Source organism: Monomorium pharaonis, chromosome 8, assembly GCF_013373865.1.
Source record: "Monomorium pharaonis isolate MP-MQ-018 chromosome 8, ASM1337386v2, whole genome shotgun sequence".
Lineage (NCBI taxonomy): Eukaryota > Metazoa > Arthropoda > Insecta > Hymenoptera > Formicidae > Monomorium > Monomorium pharaonis.
The window spans coordinates 3,119,427-3,143,419 of NC_050474.1; the positions used below are offsets into that span (position 1 = coordinate 3,119,427).

Sequence of the window (23,993 nt, forward strand, 5' to 3'; positions counted from 1 at the left end):
TCGTGATAAGATACATCATAAAATATGGGTACAAACCTGTGATAAGATACATCTTAAAGTATATGCGTAAGGTTATCTTTGTGATATTGTTTGATTTTAATGATTTGAGGAAAATTAAGAGGATGTAATTTTTTCTCACAAATTTATTAATCAGAAGAGAAAAATTTACTGTAACAAACTTACAAGAAAGTTTTGCTTCGTGCAAACGACATGCACAGACTATCGCATGGATTTAGATGGCGGCCTCGAGTTAGTTTTCTCAAGACCCACGGTAGTCATTCCTATCATGTAACATTGATATAAATCTTGTCTATATCGATACCAATTATGACATACAGTTTTCATATTTGACCCCTTGAACGGATATTGCGCGATTACGTGAAGGTTGCGCGACAGTGACTATCGTGTGGCGTCATGCAGTCAGCCATGTTATCTACTTAAATCAGAAGCGAGAGGAAGACGACTGGCGACGCGAGGCGGTGATAGTCCTGCGCGAAACCTTTGCCATTTTATCGCCCTCGCATTCGTATTCCGTAAGCATTCATATCGCATTTATGTTAAATGCGAAAGGTACACATTCGTACAGTTTAATATATCACGACGGCGCTTTGTACGCATTGGCGCACAAAGGGTCTAACACGTGCCAAGTTGATCTTCATCTATCGCCAGTCTGTCTCCCGACTCTATACTATAAAGGGACGATCGTTTTCATTGACTGGCGAGTATCTGATGGGACCAGCGCCATCGCGTCCGTACGCAATCTGAAAGACGCGCCGGACGTTTTTCTTTACGGAGGCGAATGTACGCGCGTGTTGCACGCGCACACTCTCGCTCGCGACGACGACGAGGTGGACGTGAGCGCGTACGCTCTCCGGGCACGCAAAAATAGAAATAACACGGTGCTTAGCATGAGAGGGCATGTCTGGCATGTACAAGGCGGGACTATCGATATCTGACAGCTGACCCCGCGGGGTCAGTACGAGTAGGCGAGGCCCTGCGGCTCGAACGGAAAAGGAAGTCGTGACTCGATGCCTTTCTTTTTCTCGTCTCCCTTTTGCTCGCTTTTCACCGCGGTACCTCCGTCGAGAGTGATCTTGTACGTTAATTCTCTCTTATTAGGCACGCGTTATTTCAAAGCTTAATCATCGCGCAGACAGATATCATAATAGTTTGTTTTCAAAATAAGAAATATTTAATTGTATTTATATATTTAGCTGATATTTATTACTGAAATTATTCTCGTGTATCGCTAGACTTGCACGATTGAAACAGGTTTACATTAATGTGTAACATAACATGAGTAATTATAACGCTGGCGCTCCATCAAAGTCGTGATTATAGTCGTTACGGCGTGAAAGTATCTCGTAACGCGAATCCAATGCCACCGCGGACATCTTGAAAGATTTTAATTATAATTATTACTCGACATAATTACGGTTTTTGCGATACGCAATGGTCGCTGCTTTACTTTCCCGTTTAATACGACAGTTTTGTCCGAGATTGAGTTAATTGCCCGAACACTCGAGTAGTTTTTCCACGCAATTTCATTGAGAGACTTAGCGCGATAAGAGCGCGCGTATCCCGTCGGCGGCGGACTGATATTTTCGCCGACACCTGTCAGAGCGAGGCAGGCCACTCAGTCAAGTGTAATCCCGAGACAGGACCCACGTCGACGGTGATGGTCCCATTAAAATGATGGGCATGTACGAACGCTGACGCAACGTCCCTCAACCTTGCAGGCCGGGGGCGCCGTTAATCTTGCGTGAGGTCTCCTTCCCGGCTACTCAGAAACGTAACGAGGGTGGCCGGGCGATTCTGGTGACGGTGTGCGACTCGAGAAAACCATTAAAAACGATAACCGCGGCTCTCTTCTGCTCCAGATTGGGATCTACCACATTCCGTGAGAATGTAACATCCGTCTTCTTCTTACCTCCTCCCGTCCCGTCCCGTCCCGTCCCGTCGCGACGCCTCGTCGCCGGGAATTTGCCGCAGGTGTGTCATCTCCCGCACTTCAAGTTTCCGGAACAAGACACGCCGTGAGAGGAAAATCAGGATGAACACAATGGAAGTCGTAATTCTTCTCGCTTCGTCGCTTTTCGAATTTTCCGAATTGCGAAACCCGATTGCACATTTTTAATCTCGTGCCAAGGTTTGATAATATTTCTCTCAAAGTTTCGCTTGGGATCAAATTAGATGCGTTCTCGTATGTCTCTACAACGTGCGCTTTAATCCACGACAGTTGGGCGGTCCACGCCTCGGTTGTACGTAACATATGATACGCATGACTCAAGTATGTCGGTCACGATAGTTTCTTTGCGGTGCTAAACACGGTGTGTCGCGCGAGGTTTCGCTTTCCCGATCTAAGCGGCATACGCAGGTGGCGAATTTTAGAGTCTCTTACTACAACGTGCCTGTATCACGTGTCGCTGTGATTCATTTTGCCGTTTTACTTCTGTTTTGTTTATTTTATTATTCACGCGCGTCGCGGGCACGTTCGATCAATCTGTCTCGAATTTGGCGCTTTGCGCTGGGGCGCGTGCATTTTCGTTGACGCCACGCCATCCAGCGACTCTCGGAAATGTGTGCGAGCGCTCTCGCGAATACAAGACGAACAAAACAATAGGGAGAGAAGCGAACATTCGTCCTCCTCTTGTTGCTCGAGCGCGCGTCGCCATCGGCCAACGATATAACTCTTGGCAGAGTCTCTGCTGTAGCCTTTTCCGCTGCAGCTGCCACCCTCGTCAAAGTCCACCCGATATTATCTGTCCCTTCGTGCGCTCGTAGGTACTCGTAGAAACCATGAAACCTCTGTTTGCGCTTGTTACCGATGATAGTTTAACTGTCTTCGTTGACATATGCATTAAAGCCCGAAAGTTCTGGCGTTTGTGTTTGCTCAGTAGGAGAAGTAGTTGTACAGTTGAATATTGGGCTCAGAAATACGCTTAGCCTGGTAATCCGGGATTACTAAAGATAGCTTCGGCCCGCTTGCCTCTTTCTTTGATGCGGCAACATTTCGGGGCACTCCGAGGAAAGGTTCCTATGAAAAGCCATCTCGATTCTATGCACCACTTTGAGCCCTTTTGCGATAACTAATGGCACGTCTGCATAAATAGGTGGACCGGTATCGAAAGATTCAGGTCATCTCTCAGATCCTTAAAAGCTTTTTAAGATGCATCCATTATTTCGTTTTGAATTATAATGCAATTCGTTAAACAGCCGAATATCATTATAGGGTATACGAAATTTAAAAAATAGATTTTTTATTTATTTTAATTACATTCGAAAACTAAATTGTATCAGTTAAATTCGTTTCGATATTACTGCAATTTATTGAATATTTTAATAATAAGGGAGTAAATGTATTTCCTGGAACGCGGGACTTTAATTTAATTTTTGTGAAAAACAAGGTAATCGAATTTTGATAATTCGAACGTACGGTCGTCGATGTGACACGGCATTTCTGATTGATGTGCAATTAACTCCACGTTAGATTTTACCAACGGAGACCTATCTATCGCAAAATTTGCACCTTTCACTACGTTCTATTTATGGAATGACGTTTTATCTGTTCTGGCTCGTTACGAGAATCCGAAAATACTATCCTGTTCATCCGCTCTAAACTTCGTATTTCGAAATGACCTTTTTTTTCCTTTTAACGTTTCTTTCTAATAGATCGTAAAAGAAGAATTCCGGGTATATAATTTTCCACTAATTTATAATTTTACTACCTGATTGCGCCACTCGTTCTCCGACCTCGATTTTTTTACTTCTGCTCCTTAGCATTTGTCACAAGGTGTGTCGCACGCCAATGGAATTCGATGAAACACCAAGTTATTTTCATGTATAATGTATCACCAGGCACTTCATTTACTATTCGCATTCGCATTTTCTCTAGAGTAGCGAGCGAAACGATTGTTACGCTCTGTCCTTTTTTTTTTTTTGCTACACGTTTGGCCACAGCATGCGCTTTCCTCTTTCTAAGAAAGAGGGTGTATTTAGTGTTAAGGATTACTCTGGCAGAAAATGCATCCGGCTGTGCCCGAACTTTGGGAAAGCACTTTTATCCTTGTGCGAGGCAACCTTGTTCGGCCAGTCGCGAATTGTGCGAGCCGGCTCGAATGCTGGCGTTATTAAACGTCGTGAAATGCGAGGGTCTTAGTTGCGCCGAGCTGCTTCTTTAATTTTGTGTGCGCCGACCATCACGTAGGTGCCCATTAAAGACCATTCCGATTTTTTTTTCTTTTGCCGAAGAGAGAACGGAAGAAGGGTTTGGCGGAAGGTCAGGATTTCAATTCGAATAAAAGCCGTCCGGCGTTGACGTTGCTGACGCTATGAGGATTTCGTAAAACACGGAAATTTAATGTATTTTAGAAATATCTATTTTTTTATTTTATTAGCTTTCTTTCGTTACATTACGATGTCGTCGTGCGCGACGAGAATGGCACTGACCATTAGCGATTAGCTATCCCGGTGTGCTTTCAGCATATACTCTGCCTTTCGCTCATAAAGACGGTCCTGTTGACGAGCCCATCATTCATCAAACGGATCCTCCTAAAGAACTTTAACGATCGACGGGCGTTAACCCAGTTGCTCGGGCGTGATGCCGCGTACGCGACTTGATGATCCAGCGGGCTCCATAAATCAGTGGTATTTCGGTATCGCGGAAGCCGCGATATATTTATATAACGTGAGGTTCGCGCACCTTGTACGTCGTCGCACTTTGTGTCCGGGTGTCGGTGCATCAAGCGCACACTCCCGTCGCGATGCTTTGCAACTGCATGTCGTGCGGCGTCTGCGACGAATTTGATACCCGGCCAAGTGTGGCCCGGCTGGAAACTGACTCACTCGACGTATCATGGACCAAGTTAGAAATACCAGCCCAGTGTAGGAACGTCGTGAATCGAGCGGATTCAGAAGAAACTCATACTCGGGCGATAAAAAGTGCGGAAGGATGTACACGGTCTAATGTCGCATCGACAGTTGGCTATTAAAAGGGGTTTGCATGGTATAATAATAGAGGGTAACTGGAGCGTGGCGTCGCGACGGCGTTCTTGAATGATGTAAAATTGAGGGAGGGTGCCACGTCGTCACTCTCGTTAGTGGAACAAGAAGCGCCTCTTGTGAAATGTCTTGTGTCTAAACTTACGGTGTTTGATGCTGTTTATTGGCGTCACGGGGCTCGCAAGAAGTAAATAAGGTCGCTTCCCTAGCGCAAGAAAGGTCTCATATTACAGATTATAAGTTTGATAGCGTCGTAAACTTTATTTAACGTACGTCTTCGTTGTACATCACGAATATTTTGCTGCCGATAAAATAAAAATTTTTTAATAAAATTGGGAGGCACCTAAAAAGTAGAGAGAAGTTTAAGATCTATATTTTATTTATTATTACCCATAAAAATTGAACGCTTTATAAATGTCAATACGTATTAATAAACATTAATATTAATAATGTTCCGTACTATAAAAGCGATCGAGCCACAATCCTTACGATTACATTACGGCATAAATATCAGCTTGGTTTCCTAACAACACTCATTTTACGCTTTTGAGATTATTCGTACTCGATAAGTTATGAACGACAAGTTCGCCGTTTCTGTCAGAAGGTGCAGCATTCGACGTCTCGGATATTAATTCCTCTAATAATGTTGGCAGAGACATACGTTCAGGAATTTACGGTGGACGTATTGCACTCTCGATGTTGTAATCGATAACGGAATATTGCGCGCGTTCTACTTTATTGGTTTACGGATAAAAGAAGGCGACATATCGCATTAAATTTATCTCATTTTCAGTTGTGACCCCTGCTTCTCTCGGAATCTGTACATTTATCACGATCAATGCTCTTGGTCGGTTAGCCATCGAGCGTGGGTGCGTGAGGCAACGATACGTCGAATGATCTCCAGGAAGATAAAAGATACGAAGGAAAGTACACACGCCGATTGCCTAGTCGTATAATTAAACGTTTTCACGTCTTGTAACATTCCAGGCTCGATTGCTTGCTTGCGTTACCTGCCACATGAATGTGTCAATTAGATACGATATCGCTAGACATAATTGGTTTCAATTGTTCGCATATGTATCTCGTTATTTTACTTTACGGGTATTGGCATAAATTATTGTTATAGCCAGTAGTGTACATGTTTTCTAGAGGAATGTGCGATTTCTACGAGATTGTGTAGTCGCAAGCTAAAAACGTAGTGTTACGACTTCATCAATTCTTCTCACGCGGTTTTGTCGGAATAAGGAGTTCATTGATGCTTGCTCGATTAAGAACAAGATGTTCGGAGCGCTTTTCTTCCTTCCGCACAAAGCGCGACAGCCTTTCTCGAACACTTAATCCATTTCCTGCTCGTGAGAGCGACTTATATTCGTGCTTGTCGATTTCGCAGCGTCTCATCGTAAATTTATCCCGTCGTCACTCGTCGCGGCACTTGCTCCTCCGTCTTTCATCCCTCGTAATTGCGACTTTTTGTGCACTCTCCGCCGCGAGGTCTGCGACCCTCGAGAGTAACAGACTCTCGCAGTTCAGACACGGCGCATTTTTACGAATGATAGGATGGAACGTATGTATCACTGAAAGTGTCGATTGATCGGCGCAGAAGTTTCCGAGAGATACGAGATACTTAAATAAGATACAAAGAACAGAAGTCAATTAATACAAAGATATATGATTGAATAGGATAAGTTTATTCGATTTCTTTTACATCTGTTCAATTGATTTTTTTTTTTTTTCGATTTGAAATTAGTCTCGCGGAGAAACCCCTATCAATTAGGTTTTCTAAAAAGCGCATAATATGATTGCTGCTTTTCTAACGAGCGTTTCCTCGTTCGTAACCCACTACCGTTTCTTACAACGATCGGCAATAACTTATGCTAATGTTATGTGGCAAAACTGGACGGTGATTGCGGCGAAATGCAAATTATACCCGTAGCGGGTATTATTGCATCTCATATCAGCAATTACGCGGGCGCTTAGTGGAATTTATATCGCGTCGATTTTTGTTCTCGAACGAGAGTATCGTTGAAAAACTGGTCTTTAATGAAATGACATCCGATATTTTTGTAAAATAATTTTTGTATAACGAGGATTGTCTGTTTTATTAATGCTGTTTCATTTACGTATCAGATGACAGATCTGGAACTTTTTTAATGAAGAATGACAAGACTCGAGTATAGAATGAAAAGTATAAAATGAAAAGATTCAGGTTAATTCTTTTTAATTTTTTCCCCTTAGCCTGCCGCATTTAAATTCACGAAATTATGCGGTTACCTTTCGCTTTAATGGACCAACCCATGCAATTTTTCACGATCATTTCACAGCTTAATTTTTACGAGGAGGAAATTAGTATGGGCTGTGGCGACCGTTAAAGACTTTAAACGCCTTCGAAGCAATGGTCGATGGCAATTGACCACAACCCTCATCGTCGTCCTCTCAGAATGTTATACGTGACTATTGTTGCTTGACGGGCACGAAAGGTAACTAAAAGACGAGACTAATTGTCGATCGTAAAATGACGGTCGCATATCATTGCGTGCGGAATTGATGAGCGAATAAAATTATTAAGAATTTTTTTTCTTTAATAATATCTCGATTAATGATAACGTTGCAAGAGAAAATCTGTTTCCTCAAAGGATTTACGTTAGTTTTATTTCTTATTATTGATATATTGTATCTTTCGTATCTCGCTCGTCTTCGAGATCATTCAATATATTATATATCAATATATCCGAGTGAAATCGTCCAATACGTTCCGAGTAGAGAGAACTATCGAAATATCGCAGTATAAAGTCGTATCTCTGTGCGATACGATATACAAGAATTGATTTCTTCGTTCCGCCTGGTCCATAAATCTTTATAGAATACAATCATCCGCTGTCTTCCGCTAGACAGATGTCCTTTCTTTTTAAGTGTTAAATATCTCTCGCGCACAGATAAGAAGCGATTAATATCCCACGGTGCTGCACTTGGCCGATATAAATGGGGGGCATTTATCATCGGATTAATTGATTCGTTAAGTCCGGTAGCGGGAGGATTTGAATTCCATGCGCGGGGGTCATTGAAACGTTGATGCGCGAGATGAGGATCCGTAAGTCGCGTGGACGTAACGATACCCGTAATCGTTGTAAGACCGTCGACAATCAATATACGATAGGGAACACATGTCATTACAGTCATGAACCGTAAATTATTCTCACGCGAGGACTTAATGTGAGGGAATAATGATTATGCGACATTAACATATTCACAAATCACCAAGTTCTAGAGAAAGTTAGAGGAATGGGGAAATCTCTTGCTCGCAATTAATCGAAAAGAGAGATCAAGGGTCAATGCTCTCCCGTCAATATTCCCCGAGCCAGGAGTCTCTCGTTCACTTTCGATTTTCTTTCGTATTTCGACGCGTCCCGTACGGATGTTCGACGCGCAATTAATTAAGCGCGACTACACACGAATCACGCTTTTACATATGTATCGCGAGTCACGCGATACATATGTAAAAAGGAAAGAGGTAGATTTACCGCCGATACGATTTTACGCTAGCTGTGACTTTAAAGACCTGTCTTACCCCTCTGCTATATTTTATCGTTTTTATCGCGTGGCAGTCGAACACGATAAGATATGAGTTTTCGTCGGTAGACATTCTATTAGTTTTTAATGAAAACGCCATAAACTGTTAATTGCCTGTCTCTCCTCCTTTTTCTCGATTCGTTCGACTTGGCAGTCTCGAGGTGACTTATGGTACACTCGATACGCGCGCAGTTATATGAACATTACGTATTCATTACGCGGAGATAATAATACACCAATGCCGGGCCTCGAGACGAATGCGACGAAAACTTCGGCGTGTAATTGATCGGACTTGGCTGGGCGTCACGGGCGTATAATGAGGGAGGAATCGGATTTATTGTATTTGCTTTTAATTGCATATTTATGACGGAAATGCCTTACGGCCATCCTGCCGCGAAATATAGCGCCTGCACATAAGTACCGTTTGTCTTGTGTTGAATTCGCGGAAAGGTGATGATGAATATATTACGCAATGCGATCGTGAGACGCAGTGTGTAATCACCCAAGGGTAATCGAACTTGTTAACGGCGTTTGCGTTCTGATTTAGAAAGCGATGAATTACTGACAATTACGCTTGCGTTTCGTAAGGGTGCAAAGTTCCACTTAAAAATCAATCGCGGTGCCTGCGCGCATCGCGGAATTTCTCCCGGTGCAATTGGGTTAGGTCAAGCCGGCTGCGAAAATAATGGTGTGCATGCCGCGAGGTGGAAGCCGATCGGTGTGGTCCTCCGTAATCGCGCGATGAAACGGCGCAAAGTATCGGGTTGCGAGAGAAACAGCGGGTTTCAATTCAATCGATAAACACGATCAGCTGCATAATCGTGACCGGTTCACCAAATGAAGGTCTAAGGCTGAGAGAATACGCTCGTTATCGGCACCTTCCTCGTACTTCCCCGTGGTTTCTCATCTCATCACTCTGTCTGTCATAAATCGCTTTCTCATTTATTATGCCCCCTATTCTTATCTTCACTTGCATTTTACGTTTTTTTATTTTATTTTACCTTTTTTTCGCTTATTCAGTTTTATTTGCGCAACGGTTTTTTGTTACTTTTTTGTATTTTGTTTCGTTTTCAGAGTATTTGTTCTGGAATACTGATAAACATTCCGCTGCTGCATCGCAGTGAAAGAAAATTTGTAGAGAAATTGTGTTCTGCCAATTTGATTCCTTCGTAGAAATTCGATTTTACACGGATGAAGATGATTTTCGCTACAAATCTCATTTGTTAGTCGCGTTATCTCGTTTATTCGTCGTTATCGATGTGAGATTGTGCGATTGTGAGCGGACATTAAGCTCGTACATCAACGACGATAGTCAAGCATGCAGCATCACGATTGGAGAACTAATAATTTCCCCGAGATACCGCCGTCGTGCATATAAACGCGCGTTTAAGTATAGCTGTCCCGTTAAAGTGACGCGGTGGACCACCAGCCACGACGGCGCGTGTCATCCGTCAAATTATGAGCGACTTTAAGCGGCGTTCTTAAACTTGACGCGGCGCTCGAAAGTCGACGTATATTGACAACCCGCGACCACGCTGCGCTCATACTTATCCGTTTCCCTCGCGGTCTTAATTATGTCACGACGGGCACGTGGGATAAGAAATGTCGAAGGTGAGGAAACGCAATTTCCTGCAATTTTCGCGTTATAGTTAAGACGAGATTTCTTTAATGAGTAATTTAAAAACTAGACACTCTATAAGCTATGGCTCTAATATTTTTCCACTTGTATGTGCGTAACGTAATTCCCGACAGAATCCTCGGAAAAAATCTCACTGTAGTGACGCGCGCTTGTGTACATGGTCTTGATATTTCTATACATTTAATATTACACTGCTTTTATGTATGCGTAAACGTTGCCGGAAAACTTTGTGAAAAAATCTTGTCGCGCGCAAATTATCACCGAGTAATCGAATTCGAGATCGTTTATTATGTCGTGATTTAACTACGATATCTGATTGCGCAGATAGTGGCCAGATAAAGGCAAAAATAATTGGCTAACATACGCCGGGTCGCCCTCTAATGCCACTCGTTTTCCGTGACACTAATGCGTCCACTTAAAAACCGGACCAATTACCACGATTATTTCTATGAGAGACCATTTCGCGCGGGCATCTAATTTCAGGCCTGCGATAACCTGCGGCCACCGTGCTTAGCAAAAGAAAAAAAAAAAGAACCCCAGGTCGTTTTTTATCGCGACGGAACGCTCACGTGTATAAAAATCCCATGTATTTTTGTAGTCAAAACCGAGAGAGATAATTTACACGGATTTGCACGGCGACGATCCGTAAATCGTGCCCGCATATTGTTGGCTCCTCTCTCGTGACTTTCCGCTAATAAATTGTCCGTAATTCAGTTTTACACGATTAATGGTACTTTCTCCCGCCGGGTAACGTCTTCCTCCTTACGTCGATGCATTCATCTCGTTGCCTCGACAGGGCACACCGGCGATTTTCTACCGACGATTTATCCGGCATGCGGCGGGAGCCCGCATTTACGAGATCGTTTATCGTTCGATCGATCCGATCCGCGGCAGCTAACGGCCGCGCCATTAATTCGCTTAATACGTTATCTTGGCAAATTATGCGTCGCGGCAGTTAATAATTTTATTGCGGCCTCGTACGCTTCCGATGCACCCGCGAGTTGAATCGCGCGAGCGTGAAAGTATACGCGCGGAATTTGTCGCGCATCGCCAAACAATCTCGTATCAGATCTTTGATGATATTTTCATGGGAATTAACTTTGATTCCGTTTTTTTTTCCTTGCTGCCGTTATAATTATTTCCGAGTCAAATTGATTTGGAAGACGTTTTATGTCGATCCAAGTATAAAAATTAAAATATAACAATCGCAGCGAGAAAGAAAGAAACACTGAAAGAATATGAATGATATCTTAATTGAAAAAAAAAAAAAAAGATTACGTGACGGACTTACGTAGAAGGAGAGCTCGACGCGATGAGTGTTCTTCGGCACACAAGTGAGCGCTTCCGATCTACAGCATCCGGTGTCGTCCGAGCACCTGTGCAATATGGCGCAGTGTGGAATGTAGGTGGTCGATGGGCTCGGATAGACGTCACGAACCGGAATGACTCTCGCACGTGGCCACTGGCAGCTGCCTTCCTTGTTGACTTTAATTGCGTGCTGAAGCGCCTCTCGGATTTCAGCACCTAGGGCAAACATATACTGCGGGTAAGGCACAATCCCCGTGGGATTAATAATGCGTGCGAGTGACAGGCGTGACTAACTCGCTTTCGCAAGTCCAATAAAAATGAAGTTCACACTCGCGCCCCGGCCGCGACACAACAATTGCGTTTATCTCTTAGAAAGCCGACAGACCTCTCACACCTACTCGCGGCGGTGATATTTGATTTGCGACTTGTTTCTTCATTCTTTCGATCTTTGCGGTGCTCTTTCCGGGTCATAAATCTTCGAATTTTGAAACCTTCAAACTTTTCCGTGACTTTTAGTTATTAGCTTTCGTAAGTGGATCCTCATGCGGATTGCGTTAGAGCGGCATTCTCTGTGTTGCACACGAGCCGCAAGTAGTGTCGTCTCTCCACATAATAATTACAGTCTCGGCAGAATGGAAGGTGAGAGCGAGTATAGGTGGAGATTAGAGAGAAAAAAACCCGACTTATATCGAAACAGTCGTCATTAGTTCTCGGATCCAAGACGTTCGCTTTCCAATAATATGGAGGAGAAACGAGAATTCGTGATCGAGATCAAGTCGTCAGGTGGCCAGTTTGATCCGCGAGCGCGGATGCACCAGGTGACATAAGTTATGGGGGGGCTTTCTATTGATTCAGCACGGAGATAGCTAATCGCTTTCTACGCGCGTTTCACGTGCTGTCGATAATTACGGCGCGACACGGTCACTCCGCATAATTCGCTTGAGCACACCGGAGAAACTGCATTGTGACAGGAAATCGGTAAATTCTAGCGCAAATAATAACAGCGGAGAAACGTTCAAACGATGTTGGAAGAAATTCAAAGGCGGCGTTGAGCCGCTTAAGGAGGCGAGCGGCGACCACGTTTTTGCCGAGGTCGCGGGTCACGAGATCGATCGCTAAACGATCATTAAAGGGGAGAAAGTATAAGATTCGCGTCGCGTTTGACGCGCCGTTTATTTTTGCAGTTTGTTTTACTTCCAGGATCGTTGCGGAATGAAGAAGTTTCAGATGCTTCAGATGAAGACGTACGAAGTACGAGATAATTTTAGTCGCGAGTAACTCCGTGAATTACGGATTTACGACCGTACGCGACGAAACGCAGCTCGATTGCACGCGAACGGACGGTGTTAATCGGATCAAGTTCGCAGGCCGCGGGTTTTACGAGCACCGCGGACGAGCTTGAGGCGCCACATCGTTTCTAATCGAAAATTATTGCGATGCAACGAATACCGGCTGTTTACGCTCGATGGCGACTTATCTTGGCCATTAAAGCGTCATTCGTCACGTCGGGCGGCGAATTAATTTATCGTTGCAGAAATGACCATGGGAAAAATTGCCATATGGATATACTAGTTTGCAATTATTTTGGAGAGCTGTAGGATCGACATTTTATCACAGACAATAGAAAAGTAGTAAAAGAAATTGATGTGGATTGTTTTAACTAAAGAATGCTCATTCTATGCAGATATTCCATTCATGTTCGAGAGATAGGGTGCAGCGGAGCTGCATTTCTACACTGTAAAAAGGTAATAATAAAATTACATAAGTAATATATTTAAAGTTTGTACAATTGGTAATAAAATATATAAAATTTAAAAAAATTTTTATCTTTAATTGTGTAAATGTATCTTTATATTAAATGAAAAATTATATCTGCACAATTAGAAATAAAAAATATTAAAATATTTTATATATTTTCACTATAAATTGTGTAATTTCACAAATATTATTTATATAATTTTACATAATTTTTTTACAGTGTAAATCTTAGAGTGCCAACGTGGCGTTTTCCGTAGCTAATGCGCTAATCTTAACTTTATGCAAAATCCTGCCATCCAATCTGCGCAATAATCGGTGGAGATTTCGGAAATGTACTTTCGCGGAGTTTTTCGCCCGCCTAATCTCGATAGGTGATCGCGATATGCTAATTTCTGACGTAGGCGTTACTCTCGGCGCGAGATCACATCGGCGTGCTCACAATGGAGGCATGGTCATCGGGAATTCTGAAGTATGTGCTCTCACCGCGCGTACACGTCCCATGGTCAAACGTATTCCGGAATATATTACGAGAGAAAGGGGATTAGATTCGATCGTCCGCTATTCTTTAATCCGCCGAATAAGCCCATCGCGATGATGTATAATACATGGATATTTATCGTTGACGCAGCTAGGCAACTGCAAAATCAGGCACAGTTGATTTACTCTCCGTGGCTTGCCGGGACTGCCAGTTTTGTACTTTAAATTTATACTCTGACTCAGGATGAAAGTATTTGATCAGCCGATGCCACGAAAGGCACAGTAGCATATTTAACAAGTATATATCATGTCATAAGTATGCGGGGATTATGAGAGTTAACGGTATGTGATGTCATCAATGTGACATCACGAATCTTTCCACGAAAGCTTTATGCATTCTGCATTTATCTTATCGCGCACAATCATGTGTAATTTTTTTGCAGAATTAAAAAGCTTAACGGGCGATACACACAATTTGACTATTCTGTTCTACAAATTTGTTTGAAAGATTAAGAGCATTTATTATAATAGTTATAACATTTATATACATTTTATTAAGTATATAAATAATTATACAAATATTTTCTGTAGATGTTAAAATCTTTCTATAAATGTAAGAGTCGTTGAGGAATTTTTGCATACTTATAAAAATAATGAAAAATAACTCGAAAGTATCGTAACTTAACGTAGAGAAAATGTCGAAATACCCAGTGTGAACATAAATTAGCATTGACACTGATTTAATTAATATTTGAGAAATTTGAATTAATACACATTGAAATTCGGCAGATATCATTCGGATGGAAGACGGGAGAGGACAACATCGTGCCAAAAGGACGAAGAATTTTGTCGAGCGAGAGGTGCCGGGAGCGCTGTAATTCGGTGAGTGAAAATAAATCGATTCACAGGGGCCATGAATCAAGGCGCCCGACAATTCCGCGGCACGCACGTGCGCCCATTGATGCGTTACGCTTGCGATACGACACGGGAGCTGACGCGGCTGCAGTTGCCGCAACTGGGCGCGCGATCATCGTTATTAATTTACATAGTAATAGAGTCTGCGAACTACATCGCGCGTTTCTCGTAGAATTCCGTTCTCCGTGATCGAGCGTTCGAGGATTCGATTCGAAAGGCGATCGCGAGGGAAGAGACGATCGCGCAATCGGATGTAATTAATGGCAAAAAAGCAGTCGAGGATAGATAAATAGAAACCTTAGCCTCGCGATGTAATAGGTTTAGGAAACGTACGTAATGAGGTAAAGAAACCAAATTAGGGGGGAAAAAAAGGACTAGTAGCAGAGAAGAAATGTAGAAACGTTACAAGAGTATTACATTTATCTTTTTCTCTTCGTATGGAAATATCGCAATATTTTATGGTAGCCGTTTTTATGATACATGTCATCCGCTTATTAATAAGAGAGGGAAAGAGTCATATCATCGGCTCTCTCTTTTTCTCAGATGTGAATGCCGCTTGTGCAATCGCATCGATGGAGAAGGTACAATGCCTCGAGGCATAAATATAGAGGCGCGCGTCTCTGGGAGTCGTATCGCAATCGTAATATAGCACGGGCGAATTCATATTGCGTATTGCGGCGGGGTGATTATAAAAAACCTTCGTTGTACATGCATAACGGCTAGACGCGGTCTATCAGCTACAGGCGCGATATATTACGTTACAATGTAACATATTGCCGATCTCAAAATACTTCGACTCGCGGATGTGCATATTATGCGATCACGATCGCGGTTACCAATTGATTTATGCGCGGTGCTTCGGTTTCATAATTGCGACAGATCGCTGTTACATCGTGTAAGGCCTGATTGCCGCGAACACGAAGGTCCACGTGCACATCCGTGCGCGATTCCCGTGTAACGCATTTAGATGGATAAGCGCGCGTGTAGTGCGCTGCGGTTTTGCACAAACATTTGCGTATGCATGCACGCGCGACGAAAGCTACGTCGATAATTACCGCGGCATCTCCGACATACGAGAAATATTGCTGTGTTATTAACGTTGATCGAGCACTGCCACCAGGACGGGGGGACCACCGGCGTGGTCGGTGGTTTCAATAATGATTAATAACTATTTCGGAACGCGCGCGCGCTCACACATCCGGCGGGTTGCTAAAATTAATTGAGTCGGGTCAGCGGGACGAAAACGCGGAAACGACGTATTTGCATAAACCGATAATTAGAAATCGCGATCGCTTGCAAAACCGCTCCTTTAATACGCTCCCGCTGCTCGCACGAGTTTTTTTTTCTTCTTTTGCGTCGATGAAGATGTCACGGGAGGAAAAATGTCGTGAGAGTCATCGAGACGCACTTGGCGATCTGAAGCGCGTACTCACTCTTTCCGTTTTTGTTGTACTGCTGCATATTGCTCCTGGTCTCTTTGACGCCCTCGCGAGTGCCGAGCGACTGCCACTTGTGAACGCTGTGGGCAGACATTGGCGGATAGTCGTTTTTCGCTTGATATCCATTATACTGAGCCCCGGTAGTACCGCCGTCGTAGGCTCTCAGGTCCTTGTAATCGTAGTTCTGATTGAGCGACGGCTTCGGCGTCGTTGTCGTCGTCGTCGTCGTCGTCGTCGTTGTGGTTGTCGTCGTAGGTGTAGTAGTCGACGTGATGAAGGTATCGACCTCGTCCTCATCGCCATTGTCGTCGTCGTTGTAATCCTGCACATGTAACAATACATTATGATTAGGAAATTAAATAATATAAGTTAATGTCTTTATATACAAATATTCAGAACTGTTAGTGTATTAAAATTTTAATCTTTTAATTAAAAAAAGTAACGCTCGGATCTCTAGTATGAGACACTGTCAGTAATTGAGTCCTAAAATTTTTTATCCTACAGCAATACAAAAAATTATAGATAAATACTATGGGGATAACAAGATACGTAAATTTTGATTGGAGAAATTTTCGTTAACGTAATGGATTTAAATTTCTTCTTATCTATGGTGATTAAAAGAGAAAACGAGATGCCATAAGATCGACAGGAAAATGTGGTGTACGAGAGAGGTATCGACGTATGTATAAAACTTCACTCGGGAGATGATCTTCCTCTTTTCCTCGTGGGTGGTCAACACGCCCTCGTGAACCCTCGGCAGATTTTCTCTCGAAGATAAGTTTAATAGGCAAATTTGCATCTCTCCGCGACGCGCGTACACCTTCTCCCGCTTCATCTTGGCCGATCCATCGCGAACTCAAAGAGAGCGGGGACCTACTTAATCGCCGTTTGCAACATCTGGAGTCTTTGATGTCGCGCCGCGTAGCAGAAACAATTCTCGCGAATGTGTGCGCTGAAACTAGAAGGTATTTCATTTCTCGATTCCGCGCGCCTTCCGTTTTATCGGCGAATATCCGGTGAATTATCCAAACTTCTCTAAATTCTGAACGTGGCTACGTCACGCTGATGAAATGGGATTAATAACTTTGAAAATAGGATCCAATTGGTTGAAATTTAAGTGGTATAAAACTTGAAAAATTAATAATATTTATAATGTAAACAATTTTTATAAAATAATGTTTTTTTTTAACTTTAGGTTTATCGGTATTGCTTGAACAAGAAAATTTAGTCACGTTTTTTTTTGTTATAAGTTTCAATCTGTTATCATGGAAAGAAAAAAACAACATTTTATCTGGCATTTTACAATCAATCAATTTTTATCGTTTTCGGATGGTGAATGAATGAATATCTTGAATGAATAGCTTGTACAAAGTAGTCTATTACTCAGCAGTTGATGAATCGAACGTTACGCAAACGTTTATCGTGTTTCAATCGCGATCTGGCCGCTCCTGCCAACCGCGATTGAGATGTCGACTTCCATAAAGAGATTTATTTCGCTAATAGAGACTCGGTTCTGCGATCGTCGAAGGTAATCCTTGCACCATGCCTGAGTTATTGAACCAATAGACCGTTCAGGATTTTACAAACACTTCTTTGTTCCTAGTAACCTTCGCGGTTTGTGTTTCATGTGGCTTTAACGATGAAAGATCAACCATTACAAAATTTTCTGCAGGGATGACTGACACAGTTATTTGGGTTTAGCGAATCATACTGATCCGAACTCAATACACTGTGGATATCCATATACATTTATACGTGTTACATACATTTATATTTAAAAAAACATGCTTTAACACGCAAAATTTATCACCGCATATTCCAGTTGAAGGTCTTTGTTAATTTTAAGCGATAAAGATGGAATTCGTAATAAGATAATTCATTTATTCTTCCTGCTTATTTAAAGATCTGTCGAGTAACTAGGCGATGGCGGCTTATTTCAACTTGTCTTTTACGAGACGTCAGAATAGAAACTACGTGGGGACGCGAAGATTTACCATAAAAGATCTGCCAGACGCTTTGATCTCAGCTCGCAGAAAGCGGATTAGACCGTCGATAAATTTAAGTATATCAGGTATATCCCGATGTGTGTGTGTGTGCGCCGTGCTATCGTTAACGATCCCGAAGGAATCAGGGTCGGCGAAAGGTCAGCCAGTTCTCTCGGTTTAAAAATGGTCTCGCGGTTCCTCTGAATCTCGCCTTTAGATATGACCGGTGCCGCCTGCAAAAATCAAGTCTCTAATTTCTAAATCTCGTCAGAATGCTTACCGTTGTCCATTCTCTCAACGGAATTTTTTCTTCTTAACATTTTATTATAGCGTCTTTAGTCGTATCTGTATCTCAAAGCATTCATTTATATTTAGTAGTCAACGAATTTTATGCGTCCGCAATCACATATACGCGCGATTATCGGAGCTGCACATGCACCTGAAAGCATTAATATCCATAAGCGAAGGACCACTCAATCGCAATTACTCGTTATGACCATTACTCGGTATTAAAGTGCGCGATAAAGATAATCTCGGCGGGATGTTAGAGGGATACATTTGTTACACGTACGAAACGTGCACGATCGCCCTCGATGATTCTCAGAATTGAGCGTGATCCGAGCTTTACGAGCTGACGGGTCAAGGATCGCGGACATCTCTGATCGTCGTCGAGAATTTGTCTGTCCACGTACGCGAATAACGAGGTTGCGAAAATTCCGCGATAAAGGCCTGTCCCTCCTATACTCTCCTCTCTCTCTCTCTTTCTCTCTCCCGGGTCATCGACATCGTTGTTTATTTTATTTTCACGCACACTCGAGGATTTTGCTGGTAACATGCTCGTGGACCGATAACCAACGGCTATACAAACTAGTCCACTTTTGCGATAGCGTACGGAAATTTTTCTCGATTTCACTACGAAGCTGACGAATAATTGTTCTATTTACGCGACGGATAATTGAATTTCTTACACGCACATATCTCGTATTGTGTCGTTTTCTGCGAATTTCTTGATAACGTGTAATGGCGCAATATTTTCGGAACATTAATTATTGATCTTACGCTTTTCGGTGCAATGTAGAATGAGCTCTAGTTTTTTAATTCAATTTCAAACTCAATTATATGTGTTTGCATGTGTGTTCGCGTGTTATAAATAAAACACAATTCTTTACGAGATAAAATTCCTTTACGTCGCAGCTACGCAAAGCGCTACGGACATTATCGTATGTTGTTGTTCTTATTGCAATAAAAATGCGATGAGGTCCGACGTGAATCACTGTTTACGTGGACGGGACGATTATTCCTTGACTGAAAAAGCTCGTTCCAATGGTATTCTGAAAAGATTGAATGAGTCGTCGGTACACACATGTTCGGGCGATCGTTACTACGTTTTCGACACCCTATGTAACTTTACGAGGCTACTTGTGATTGAATATGTATTACATACAAGTTGATATGTAGCAGGAATTTTCGCCCGGTCGTATTTTACATTCCGGTTTATGTGCGCATAGACCAGAAAAATATAGCGGCGGTAAATCACTGGAAATTTATTGGAATTGAAATGAAACTTTTATCAGTTTGCCATTCCTTCTATATTTCACGTAGACGGTACAGCCAGATGGAGAGAGAGATATCTGTCAAAAGTGTCTGCGATGTAAGATTTCAAATTGAGATTTAATTACTAATAGCTAAGTGCGTGTACTCGCAGGTGTAACTCGCCTCGCGAGTGTGCACCGCGAAGTACTCGTAAACCTACGCAACTCGCGTTTTGCTCTTACCGCAATGTCCATTACGTTATTACGTGTTAATTATTCGAATGCGGCGATGATGAACAGGTAGTACGACCTGTCTGCCACAATGTTTGCATGGCCGCGGGCTTGAGAGCGGATCTTTGCCGAGACGATGGATAAACGTTGGCGAGATAAAAAAAAGAAACGGATCGTACGGTGCGAGCGCTGGTAATTTCCAGCCATTCCGTACAACGAATGTTGGTACGAATTAGATCGGGTGAGGAATGGCTGGAGGTGTAAAAGTCGAGGTTACCACCGGGAGGGAGGGACACAGTGAGAGAAGGCGGTTCAGACGCCCCTGAAAAATGCAGCTCGCGGCAACGCGCCGGGCGTTAAGAAATATTAGTGCAAATTCGGGGCACCTCCTGTTATTAAATATTGGGCTCGCTCCATCGTATGTTAGGACCACCCAAAATTTCCATGGTGGTCCAGTAGGGTTAGTGCAAGGCTCTCCGTCGACAAAAATGTCCTTTATGGAAATGCGTTTCGTCAGGTTCTGTGGGAGACGGCGACTTGCAAGCGTAGAATAATTAAAGTGTAATATAGTATATCTCTCTTTTCATTTCTCTATAAATTTTACAAATATATTTATATAAATGTATATAATATTAATATATTTAAGCTTCTATAAATTGTAACATGAAATAATGTCATTATATTCAATAATGACAATTGCACGAAAAAAATTCTCACTTTCAATTTTATAAAATTTCAAGTTTAAAACTTTTTTTCGGAATTTCGCACTTTTGGAGTTCCGTTTGCCTTTATATGAATTCTTTCAATGTTTCTTAATACTCGAAGGGCTAAAGTCAAAATTGATAAAGTTGCAATCACTCAAAGCTTCAAAAATTAAATTTTTAATGACATTAATTATTTATTGTATTATAATTATAAATTTTGTAATCATAATTGCAGCTTTTTGAAAACATTATCGATACTATACAGTTTTATTGTATTACACTTACGGTAACATAGTTGTTTGTCATAATTTTTTTTAATAATGATAATTTTGTGTTTTATGATAATTATAACAATGTTTCGTCGTCTGATAAAAGAAGTCTGATAAAAAGTTTCGAATGCTCGTGTTTCTTTTTTTTCTGTAATCTTTTTTTTTTCTCTCCAAGGGTGTAACGTGCCTGAGGCGTGTATTCGATTGAATTAATATTCGTGCATCAGATAGAACGCGCCGGAAGACAATGGAGCAAGACCCAAGGCAAATCGATCATGTTTTAGATAGTTGATCTCCGCGCTAAATAAATAAATGAACAAAACACATTGGTACGGCCACCCATCGAGCTAAAGCAGTTACACAGATATATTGAGTACGATTTTCAGGTCGGGAGATATTTTGTTTCGTCCGTATTGATAAAGTGTCCAATCTCGTTCATATATTAGGGTCATAATTCAGAGAACGACGTGACGATGCAATATTAACTGCGACAGATTAAATTGTATTTTTTGATACGTTAAATGAAAAAATAACAACCTTTTGTGTTTTCTAAAACAAGAACATCTCTCCATTTTTCAATTTCTTATGTTTTTTATTTTAATGTTATATATCAGACATTACAATCTAATCTTGTTTATTATTAAAATTTTAAATCTTCTAACTAAATAACTAAAATAGATACTCTTTTTATATCTATTTAACTGGGACACTTTAAATCTAAAGCGAAATGAAATTTTAAATATTCTTTTATAAGATTGATTTTTTGCTGTTTTTGTGTGACTATTTTTCAACGTGACACGATGGAAACGCAAATGCGGTATAGGAGGATGATATTGTGTGTTTGCCATACGAAATATAGCCACATGATTCTCAGAAAAGAATCGATTCGCTGCCAGGCTGTCTACTGCCACGAGTCGGTGACATTAAACGTGGAAGGCCATAGACGAATCATGATTTCTATCGATGAATTAATGTTGTTTCTGAGAAACAACGACTGTATCCACCGGCTGCATTGGATGTCGACTATTTGAAATAGTGACAGTGCTGATGTATTGTATTTTTTAAAATTATTACCAAAATATATAGGATATTGATAATAGTTGTCATATATATATATAATTTTGTTATAGATTACGATTTTCTACGCTTATTTTCGTGTATTTGATAAAAAGGAGAATGAAAACAAAATGAAGCTATCTGCTTCCGTAATATCAATATTACTATTTCATGTGACATGTTAATTGCCTATACATTTATTGCTATCGAGTATTGGTTAAAAGTCTAAGCAATAATTTCTCGGCCTTTTCGAGCCGAATGATTTATCGGCATTCTGACCGCTTTCCCTATCAAACACTATTTGCGCCGTTTATATTGAAATGTGGCTTTATTAGATATACATTCAATTCGCGATGGTATTTGACGGCGAAAACGATCGAAGCCAAAGTTCCAGTTCGGCCGCGGTATCAGCGGTGCTATCTCGCCGTTGAGACTTTAAGAATATTTTTATCGAGGTCGGTACCGAAAATAAAGTTCTTTCTATCCCAGAAATTGGCAACTATCCAAAGGGGATTCTCGAGATGAAAGTACTCGAAGGAGTGCCTGTCCGTCTCGTAAGAGACGTCGACATGTTTTGCGGTCGAAACATTGTGAAATGAAGTTTCGGTTGAAGCATTTTATAAATAACATCGTTAATAAATATCATGCATATGTCGTGAAACTCGCGCTGAAAATTATTTAGATTGACCGCTTTTTCACGATAAAATATTGGCATTACTATTATGCGACATGCTTCGTGAATGAGATTGCAATTTATTTTTAGATTACGTTTATTTTCAAAACGTAGCTTTCTAGTTGCTGACTATAATAACGTCTGAGTAATTTTACTGAAAATATTATCTTTGGACTAATAAAACGCTAGTAACTGCGTCCGAAATAAACTCCAGGCTGAAATCGTTCAAGCGTCGATGGTGGCAGAAGATAATTAACTGATACTCGCACAGCTTGACATCTTTGACCGTTGACTTCGTCGAAGCATCTATTATTCGTCTGACCGTCGTCGCATATGTTGCAACATAAATCTGGGAGCTCGCTAACCACTTAGGCTCCAATTTGCACGACATATGTAGACCCGATCGTCGTCGTTAGAAAGCAGTCTATCCCTTCGCCCGTCCCTGAGGATGGAAGTTTAGACCCGGTGAGAGCGACGTAACGAAAGAAGTTTCCCGAGCATTAATATTACGCCCGTGTGTTTCTTCTCGAATTAGTCGTTTAGTCGAGCGACGACAGGTTCACTTCATCTGTGAGATTCGGGGATTTTACGAGGTCCGTCAGATTTATAACAAGCTGCCTATTAATATCGCGTGATAACGTCATCGGCTACATTCCTTGAATTTTTTTACAGTCTCCCCCCCCCCTCTTCCACGTGATCTTGAAATCTGGGGGATATCGTGGTCTCTGTCCTTGAATCATAACGTTGCGATTCGTGCCTCGCGATTCGCATAATTTATTAATTGAGCTAAAAAAAGAAATGGTTATTTCGCAAATTCTATAAAATAGTATTTGATACAAAAATCGATATTAAACAAAAAGTCTAGAAATGAAGAGCGAGAGTGCATATATCTGACAAAGTAGAAAGGGATAAACGGCGAAACGTGATACGCCAAAGGGAGCGGTCGGACATGTTCGTCACTCAAATCTCTTTTTACGTTTCGAACAACATGTCACTGACTGCAGGCACATGCGACGCGCCCCGTCACATGCAGCCTCGGTTGGTTATCGGGAAAAGGCGTGCTCCGTTACCGATTTTATGAGGCGTTTACTGATTATTTAGGACCCCCCTTGGAACTTTCGAACAGCGGGGCGTTTTGTTGAGAGAATCCGCAGATGCCCGTGTCGTTTGTGAGTTCGTAATACTTATCGCGATCGATTACAACACCGTTGTTTCGTTCATATATACCAGGCATTTTAAGACCGATGAATCAACATGGCCAGATTCTTCTCGAACCATCTCCGACTGCTCGCCCTTCCATGGGTGGTCCATGCCAGACCGCAGAATAACTTACGAGTACGTGACCAGTAAAACCGAGCCACTTTCGATGATTCATTCAAAGATCCTCGACGTCCAGCTGTCTCCAGCGACGCTTAGGCGGTTAATCGTTTTACAGCGAA

At 41.9% G+C, this 23,993-nt stretch overlaps 1 protein-coding gene across 1 annotated transcript in view; it reads right to left on the reverse strand.

Moving 5' to 3' along the window:
- The window catches only part of LOC105832007, an 82,692-nt gene that overhangs the window by 26,541 nt on the left and 32,158 nt on the right, over positions 1–23,993 (reverse strand). The window contains exons 2-3 of the mRNA XM_028190188.2: positions 16,099–16,426; positions 11,499–11,731 (exon numbers count right to left, since the gene is read on the reverse strand). Coding sequence (XP_028045989.2) covers positions 11,499–11,731; positions 16,099–16,426 — 561 coding nt within the window. The remainder of the gene's footprint in view (positions 1–11,498; positions 11,732–16,098; positions 16,427–23,993) is intronic.